Genomic DNA, 9,583 nt, shown 5'->3' with positions numbered 1-9,583 from the left:
TATCTCGAGTTAGGACCAGTTACTCTTCCTAACTTAGGACCATCCATGCAATTTGTAAATCTCCTAGGACTAGTCCTACCTAACTCTTTGTGAAATCGACCCCAGGTTATGTATGCTCTATGGTTCCCTGTGGTTTCCCAATGCAAGTTCATCATGACTTCATGGCACGCTATGGTGACATGTCAACATGACCATGAATTTGATGCTTCCCTTGTAGACTTCTCAAGATAAAATCTCAAGTAAATATAGACCTCCACACACAAGAGGGAAATGAATAATCAGAAACTGTATTAACAGATCACCAGACCTCCGCACCCAAAGGACAGCCTACATTTTATTAATTAATCATAATAAATGGGAAAAGCCGCTGAGCTTGTTTACTAATCTTGGTAGTTAACACCTTCCTGTCCTGTCCTTAACCTCTCCATAAAGTCCTTGCTCTATGCCCCCTTCCCTCGCAAGCACAACTTATGAATGATTTTTAGACATAAGGTCAAGGCATGGAGGAAGGACATACTGAGAGATGCTGAGAGCACTCAGTGTAGAGCAAGGACTCTCAGCAATGGTTAACAATAATAATAATATTAATAATAATAATAATAATAAGCAATGGTTAATAATAATAATAATAACCAGTTTTGATAGGCGCTTTTCACACCTGGAGGGCGTCTCAAAGCGCTTCCAACATTATTACCCACGTCACTGGGCCTTAATTCATTCCTTAAACCATCTCAGCTCCCTGGTGAGGAGTATATGCAGGTTAAATTAAAATCATGGACGTTTCTATCTCCATGATCTTTGTCCAAGCATAAAATATACAGAGCAGGAAAATGTTTTCTTAACATGAAAAATACCAAGGTCACGCACGATCTGCTGTGCTGTCTCATTTACATACACATGTAAACAGGAGAAACGCATTGCTGTAATGCTGAATGACTCTTGAATACGTCTTTAATTTCCAAGAGGAACACAATTTATTATTTGACTGGCTACTCGGTCAACAAACTTTACATGATTCACTGTAGATGTGACTAGTCTACATGGATCAATGAGATTGTATATTGATACAATTGTCCATCAAGTTCATGAGTGGCAGACGATTGCTATTAACATGTGGTTTTTAATGATTTAGTATAAATTTATCACACTGCTAAGATTTATATTGTTCACCCTTGATATTTGACAATGACTGTTTGATAAAAACTCTAGAATTAGCAGAGGTTTCTTTATTGTTACTCCATATGGTTCTTGCTAAGTATCCGGTTCTCTATTTTGTCTCCATGATTCGATTATGAATCATGGTGGAAGGAAGGAATTTACTATAGTGGAGTTGAATAGAATTCATGTGAAAATTAATAAAAAATTATAATAATACGGGGCATTAATTATAAAGCCCATCATAGCTATGAGCAAAACAAAAACATAAAACAATAAAATGAAATATATGAACCTATTTGTTAAAAAATATAGTGACTCAAACATTGAGTCTTTAAAAAGTCCCTAATCTTAAAGGCACTGTACACATTTGGTATTGGTCAAAGACTATAGTCTTCTCTCTTGGTGTACTACATGTATCTCAACATTCTCTCGCAAATTCACCGACCAAATTTAGTTCAAATTTTCACAGGTGTGTTATTATTTAATGCATATAATAACAAACCTGTTAAAATTTGAACTCAACTTGGTCGTTGACGTTGCGAGAGAATAATGGAAGAAAAAACACCCTTGACGCTCAACTCAAGTTTTCAATTTAAATATATAGTCTAGTGAGAAAATACTTTTTTGTCTCAAAAACTATGTTACTTCAGAGGGAGTCGTGTCTCACAATTTTTTCATAGTATCATAACAGCTCTCCAATGCTCGTTACCACAAGCAGTTTTTATGCTGACAATTATTTTGAGTAATTACCAATAGTGCTTACCAATACTGCGCAGGGAGCTTGGCAAAAATTAATTAGAGGCAGCCCGGCCATGACAAATGTGCATTAAAATTGAAGGTTCTCTGTACCATATAGAAATGAGTATGAAGCAACTGTTTCATCAATGGTTCATTAGGATGAGCCTGTGAAGCAACTGTTTGATTTTTACTACCTCACTCGATCAAGTCTATTTGCCAGCAGACTGTCTCAGTGATTCCAATTTTTCTATGAAAAGAATTTAATCGGTCATTAAACCTCCAATTATTTTACATGATGAACAACACAAGTACTAAATTTTAAACCTTTGGTCACAATAAAAACATAACTTCCTTGCCAACAATTTTCCATTTCATGAAAACGAAAGTAAGACAAAATTAACCTAAATTCACCAAGTGATAAACATTATTTAATTTTCCACTGGCTTTGGGTCGACAAACTTTCCCATCGTAAATACAATATCATGGCCGACTGCAAAGTTTGTTGCCCTCAAAACCAGCCTGAGACATACCTCCCCAAATAAGCCAATCAAAATGCTTCCTTTTCCCAGCCCCTATAAATATTCTGACGTCAGTTTCGTTCGATAGTCTTTCATTCTTAACGTATACTTCGTGTCAAACATAATTGTGTAACAAAGGCCAAATCAGTGCTTAATATTCAAATAAAATTATTTCATCTTCTAGATGTAAAGTATTTGGTAATATATAAAGTATTTTTAAGACGTTTTGTTATTTACTTTGCAAAAAATGTAGCAACAACCATCTACACGTTGCGATATACCCATCACGCGCTTCGTGTTTGTATGCATAATGCATTTTTTCATGAATGCCACGTTCTTCTACGTATGTGTTGTGTGTGAATGGTGTGTATTTTTTTACACTCGCGCCACATCCATCCATCCCCCCCATCCACACAAAATAACACTCGGAGCTGAAGTCGAATGTGCATGTGTTGTGCGTGTGCCGAAAGCAGTGTAAATACCACAACTCTACCTGCGGTTAATTCATATCAATCCTCGCCTACTTCAGTCATTCTGTTCAATAATTATCCAATTTATCAAGAAGATAATCATCTCACGTGAACTCTTCAACTAACTGTCGGCGTAAATGACTTGAATTTGCCATTTTTATCGGCGAGAAACTTACAACTGTGGCGGAGCAAAAAGCGGACCAACTCGAGTTTGATGTGGAGAGCATGGTGACCGAGCTAGCAACGTTGGATTGGTGATATGCATGGATGGAGGGTGATTATGGTGACAACCACTGGGTAAAAAACACACATAGCTTTTGATTTCGAAACCATTCTTTCTTCTTCTGCGTCATCGTTGTTGTTAAGGTCAGGAATAATGTGTGCTATTCTTGATTCTGGATGAAAATTATAACTTTTCGAACTTTATAAAGGAAACTGATTATTGACTGCCGACCCGAGTTCCTGATTTAGGGCAAATGAAATTCGACTGTGCAATATTATTTTGATCGTGTAGTCTTCACCCATGACATGCCGTGCGTCAACGCCAGAAGAATGCAGGTGATATTTCTCAAAATACTGAGCTCATCAGCGGCCATAGTGGCTACTTTCATGACGCTCAGTACGTTACTTATGATGAACCTTCTAAATAGCAGTCCACATCAGCATAACTTACACAATGAAGACTACATCTCAACTTCAAGTCGTCGCATCAAGACAGTTCCAAATAGTTTCGAGGAGCAAACGCAGAATGCATTTGATGCTCTCACCGTGACTGTCTGGAATCCGAAGAGTTATGGGAGAAGTTCCGTACCATCGCCCTCCTGTAAACCCGGCCTGACCCTTATGATTATGGTCACGTCGGCTCCAAATCATTACGAGAGAAGAAAGGCCATCAGGGAGACGTGGGGAAAGGATTGGGTTGATCCCAACAACACTGAATGGAGAACGGTGTTCATGGTTGGCCGGACCACAAACCCAACCCAACAACTCTCACTGGAGAAAGAGAGCCAGGAGCACGGAGATTTACTGATGGGGAACTACATTGACAGCTACAAAAACCTAACCATTAAAGTTCAGCATGGAATGAGTTGGTCCTTAGAAACTTGCCAGCCGCAATATTTACTCAAAACGGACGACGACTGCTTTGTTAATTCCAAGCTTTTCACAAAGTTTTTAAATGCGCAAAATAAAAAACGAACAAAGCTCTATGCAGGGTATGCTGTGAAGAACCTGAATGTTATCCGAGACAAACGGAGCAAATGGTACGTCTCCCGAGAAACTTATCAACCATCTGAGTTTCCCGTCTATGCCAGTGGAGCTGGTTATGTTATCTCACATGATGTCCTCCAGTCAATGGTAACTGCAGCTAAATTCCTCCCAGCATTCGCAGCTGAAGATGCCTTTACAGGTCTACTCGCAGAATCGGCTAACGTCCCACTGTTAGACTCTGCCCGTTTTGCCTTAAACAACATGAACTGGAGACTGTGCAACTACCTTTATTTACTGGTCGTTCACGGCGTCACACCTGAGCAGCAGGTTCTAGGATTCCGTTATTCTGTGGAGTGCCACATGAAATGTAACAGTCAGGCGGAGGCGTCAGATTGGAACTGAAATCCAAAGGAATTACTCTTTTCAAAGTTCATGCAAGTCAGGTTTATTGTCCCGTGTTTTCTCAGTAAAGTTTCACACAAGTCCATTTCTTTGTTGTGGAAATTTACCTGAAGCCGTTGTAAATGATACTGACCAGGAATGCCACTTTGTTGACACTCATGAAATTTAATCTTTGATCGAGTTTTGTCACTGGACTGGATCATGTAAATCAGTTGCCATTTACTGATCCAAAAATCAAGGCTCCGAGATGTTTTAAAGGGCAATTCTGGGCCTCCTTTATAAGTTACCACACCCAAGGCTGCCACACCCATTGAAGGTGATGGGATTGTTCTGAAAATGTTACACTCGATATGGTTAACCTATGATTTGTTTGCTTTTTATTCAATTTATTTGGTCGCTTTTAAAAGCAAGAGCGTCAATCTTGTTTACAGAACAGGACTTTGTTAACCTGCAAGCTTCAGTATTTTTTTCTATCGAAAGAACCGAGTTGAAATATTCTTCTGTGAAACTTTACAATGTTTTTGATTGGTATTGATTTTTTTTTTTTTTTTTCTTTCTTTTTTTAATCAACGCTATTTTACGGTTTTGCTTTAAAAACCTAAACAGGCTTTTTTACATAAAATTAATACTAAAACCAATCAAAAATATAGGTATCTGATATTCTTCCAAACTGGACTTGCAATGAACTTTTTTAGAGTTGTTTCTCATTATAAAATATTGCTTCTACTAATTATAAAGTTTTTGTTTATAATCTTGATTTTGTACATAATGCCAGGTCAATGCAAAATTTAATATGGACAGGTGACAGATTTATTGCATGGAAATCCCTAAAAAGGGTTCTGCATATAAAATTAATCTTATTTGCATGCTTTAAATTAGAAAATTATCAAAATGATTCAATGATTTATCTTCCTCGTTGGTTCTACTAAAGAAAACTCAATCTGAAATAATTGTTACGCCCAGATCGTATTGAGGGTCAAACCTGCTGACTTTGACCTTTAACCCTTAACCTGTGATCAAAGAAGACAATGAACTTATCTCTAAAGTGCTAAATTTGTAATAATTTGTTTTTGGTTCACTGAATAGCACTTCTTCCAAATGTTCTGTATTGGCAGACCAGTATTATATCGCTTCTAAAGTTCAACTTTCAATTTAAAATAAGAGTTTGAATTGTAACAACATTGCGTTTTACAATTTGACAAATAACACTAGCATCCACCATGTCAGCAGCTGGTTGTGAATGACTTGTACAAGTACCTGAAACCAACCAAAAAGTGTTGTGACATGAAAATATTTTGAGTGATGTGTTTCAAGGTTTTTTTTTTTTTTTTTTTTTTTTTTTTTGGGGGGTGGGGTTTAAGTCACCCTAAAATTGCCTTCAAAAATGCACAGTAAGGTTACTTAATTATTTTGTAATATTTTGAATTGAATTTTGGGGGGTCCGGTTATTAAAAAAGTAAATGCATTTAATCAGCTCAACTTGTTTTCGGTACATGTAAAAACCTACATACGTAGTCCATTCACATTGAGACACTTAATATACACTCGTATCAGTTGGTATCGGGTACTTTACACCGTATTGTATTTTAAAAAGAGGGGGCTGTGTCATCACGATTAAAGCAGGCCTGCGGCTGTCCATGCGCGCCCTCCTCTTTATAGAGAGAATGGCCTCTGTGCAATGACTTGGTGAGAGTTTAGAATGCCATGTACTTGTACAGCCACAGGCCTTCTTTGTTGATCGTGACGACAAAGCCCTTTTAAGCGCAATGAAACATTTTGCTAAATGTAGTTATTTAACGACAAAACTACTGTTATATCGTTGCATCTATTATGTCGTTAACATCTATTATATCGTTGCGGTACCCGCTGCAAAAACATAGGATTCGAACTGCCTCTAGCTGCCGGGCAACCTCGGTAGTCTAGTTGGTAAGACACTGCTCTAGAATTGCAAGGGTCGTGGGTTCGAATCCCACCCGAGTAACATGCCTGTGATATTTTTTTCACAGGACTCGGGGAAAGTACTGAGTATACAGTGCTAACACACATCGGTGTATGGGTAAAAACCAAAATTAATATAAAACTGCTGTTGTAACGATACCAGATTGGTGCTCTTTATTTACCAACCTCCACTGTTAACATTTTTGTGGGCCTACATGGTTTGCCAAAGGCAGCTGTTATCGAAAGAATCAATATTGCTTTATTTCGTAATACAATTTACCTGAAGGAAAAATTATCAAATTTGTAGAAACACCTAAAAGCAGAGCTTTTGACAAATGCGTCATTGATTGAGTTGAACTTTTTGATTTGTTTTTTAGTTTAATAACCTCTGCTGTCATGGTCATTGTTGACAATAGATTTTTTTCTTTCAGTTTCATTTCAATGGGGAGCTTTCTGCCTCTGAGGTTATGTCGCTGGCAGTGTGCCATTTTTCCATTTCACTTCGTTTTTAAAGGCACTGTACACGTTTGGTAATAAATTGTCAAAGACTAGGCTTCTCACTTGGCATAAAATAACAAGCCTGTGAAAATTTGGGCTCAATCAGTCATTGAAGTCGGACGAATAAAAGGCTTCTAGCTAGAAGTCTTTTATTTTTTTAGTGAGAAAATACCTCTTTCTCAAAAACTTAGTTACTTCAGAGGGAGTCGTTTCCCACAATGTTTTATACTACATGTCTCAACAGATGTCAATGCTCGTTAATAAGTCAGTTTTTAAGTTAATATTTGTTTTGAGTAATGACCAAACGCGTACCTTCCCTTGTTTTTCATTTCTATTATAACAGTTAAGGAGGAAAATGGTTTCCAAAAATAAATTGAGGTATTATTGCTGGCAAATTTGCCCACCTCATTTTTTTTCCAGTTTTGTTTTAACTTTTGGTGATTTATTTGGGGGTTTTTGGAGTTTCGAAGAAGAACAAAATTTCAAAACAAATTTGAGGTAATGTTGCTGGCAAATGTGCCCACCTCAGTTTTTTTTTTTTTTTTTTGGTTTTTAACTTTTTGTTTTTTGTTCAATTACATTATTGAAGAAAAAGATGTTCAAAACAAAATTAATTTGAGGTAATGTCGCCAGCAATTCACCCACCTCGTTTTTTTTATCTCGTTAACAAATTTGGGTTATTTTGTTTTTACAGTTTTGAAGAAAAACAAATTTGAGGTAATCTTGCTGGCATGTGCCAATATCCGTTTCTATCAATTTGGTTCTTGGTTAGAGTTTGTTTTCACAGTTTTGAAAAATCATATTCTTGCAAAATTTATTAATCTTGTTTGTGGGTTGAAAATAGATGTTTGTTACAACATGTATCTCTTCTGAAATATTTTTTTTTTCGGCAAGAAAAAGTGGCTGCAAGCAAAGATCAGTATTACAGATTGGATAATAACTTTTTTCTTTAAACTGCTGTACGAAATCTCAAGAGGCACCAGAATTCTTGTGATGTTTATCTGCAATACTGAAATTGCATGTTGTCACCAAACTGTAACAAAGTACTTCGCTCTGAATCAGACTGAAAGTTGTGGACAAGTCGTTAAATTTCTACCATACAACATGTACAATTTGTGACTGGTATCCTGCTCGTATCTGCTAAGCATGAAATTACTAAGCAATATTTTCTGCTTAAGCAGTTCTATGAAATTCGACCCTGTTCAATACTGTACATGTTCAGTACTAACTGCAAACCTCACCTGATGTTGCCCCCAAGAGATTTAAACATGGTGCTACACCAGTGCAAACATCACCTGACTCCTACCTACTGTGCAAAGTTTCAAATCCTATTTATAAACACAAAAAGTTAATGATTAGCTTGCTGTTCACAATAAAATGATAGTCTAGACTATTGTTCGACAAGGTCAGATTTCTCGATGCTGGATACATGTGTGGAAGTAACCAGCTCATGAAATATAGAGAGACATTATTGATACTCAATCGGCCGTTACAAGCTTAGCTTTTCAAATGGTTCCAAACAGAAAGCTTATCGATCAAAAGATCTGCCGCTCATATTAAAATGCTGCAGACAGCTCAGAACCAAAGTGATGCTTTATTTTTGTAAAATTGCTGCAAGAGTCACAAAGTTACTTTCAGCTCCAAAAACCAATCGGAAGGGATGCATTTTTTTTTTTTTTTTTTAGATAATGTTCCTGATAGCATACAAACGTAACTTGCCCATGGAGCATCTTGCCTCGCTATATTTGGGAAACGGCTTTGTTACTTGTTGTCGTTGACTTTTGAAATGCTGCATTTATTTCAAATTATGTAAAAAGTTATACATGTAGGCCTATGGTTTGAGTCATCCATTTTAGTATTTACCCTTGATCATGTATACAATGAAGGAACATGTTTCCTCTTTGAGGAAAATAGGGACTTTTCGTTTTCGACAACAGATGGTTCTGCGACGGTAAAGATGACATTTGACGTTATCTGCGCATGCGTCGGCTTTGAGGACGGTCGTCCCTCAATTTCTATGACAGTACTTGGGATGAATCTTCGTTGTGCTGAAAACGACAATGTGCTGAAAACAACCGTCGCAGAACCATCCTTTGTCGAAAATGAAAAGTCCCTAAAATCAATCTGAACTCTAACATTTCAAAGGACACCCAGGGTAGAGGCAATTGCATTCATGAAGTATTGACTGGAATGTAATGTAGGTACATTAGGCACTTGCTACATGTGTATGTTCATTTCGTTTTGTCACAACTTGAATTAGCATCTCCTTTTTTAGTACTAGCTGTTCTATTTTTAACAGTTGAGTTGAACCAGGGTAAATTGCAATTGTTATGTTCATGTTTGTTTGTCACAACATGAAACAGCACCCTGCTATTGACAGGTCAGTGTTACATGAGCTCAAGTTGCACAGTTTAATTGTCAGCTTCGGCATGACAGGGTTTGTAAATGAGTCTACATGTACATTACTCATGGTGTTTTTTTGTTTTTTTTATAATGTCAAACATCATGACCCAATGAATGGCTCTGTGTAAAGGGTTTGTATACGTTTGGTAATGAGTCTGAAAAACTTACTTGGTAAGAATTACAGCAGCTTCGGAAAGTACACATTTTGAGAAACTTTTGACTTTGAAAGACTGTGATTATGGGAAAACA

The 9,583-nt window shown here is 37.0% G+C and overlaps 1 protein-coding gene across 1 annotated transcript; it reads left to right on the top strand.

The window, feature by feature from the left end:
* Window positions 1-2,867: 2,867 nt before the first annotated feature.
* LOC117297441 (beta-1,3-galactosyltransferase 5-like) lies at window positions 2,868-6,389 on the top strand. Its single transcript, XM_033780477.1, has one exon. The coding sequence runs from the start codon at window positions 3,413-3,415 to the stop codon at window positions 4,493-4,495; it is 1,083 nt and encodes a 360-aa protein (XP_033636368.1). The 5' UTR covers window positions 2,868-3,412; the 3' UTR covers window positions 4,496-6,389.
* Window positions 6,390-9,583: the final 3,194 nt, after the last annotated feature.

This window comes from Asterias rubens, chromosome 12 (genome assembly GCF_902459465.1).
Source record: "Asterias rubens chromosome 12, eAstRub1.3, whole genome shotgun sequence".
NCBI lineage: Eukaryota > Metazoa > Echinodermata > Asteroidea > Forcipulatida > Asteriidae > Asterias > Asterias rubens.
Note: the sequence above shows the minus strand (reverse complement) of the source record. Positions and strands in the feature narration are given on the sequence as shown.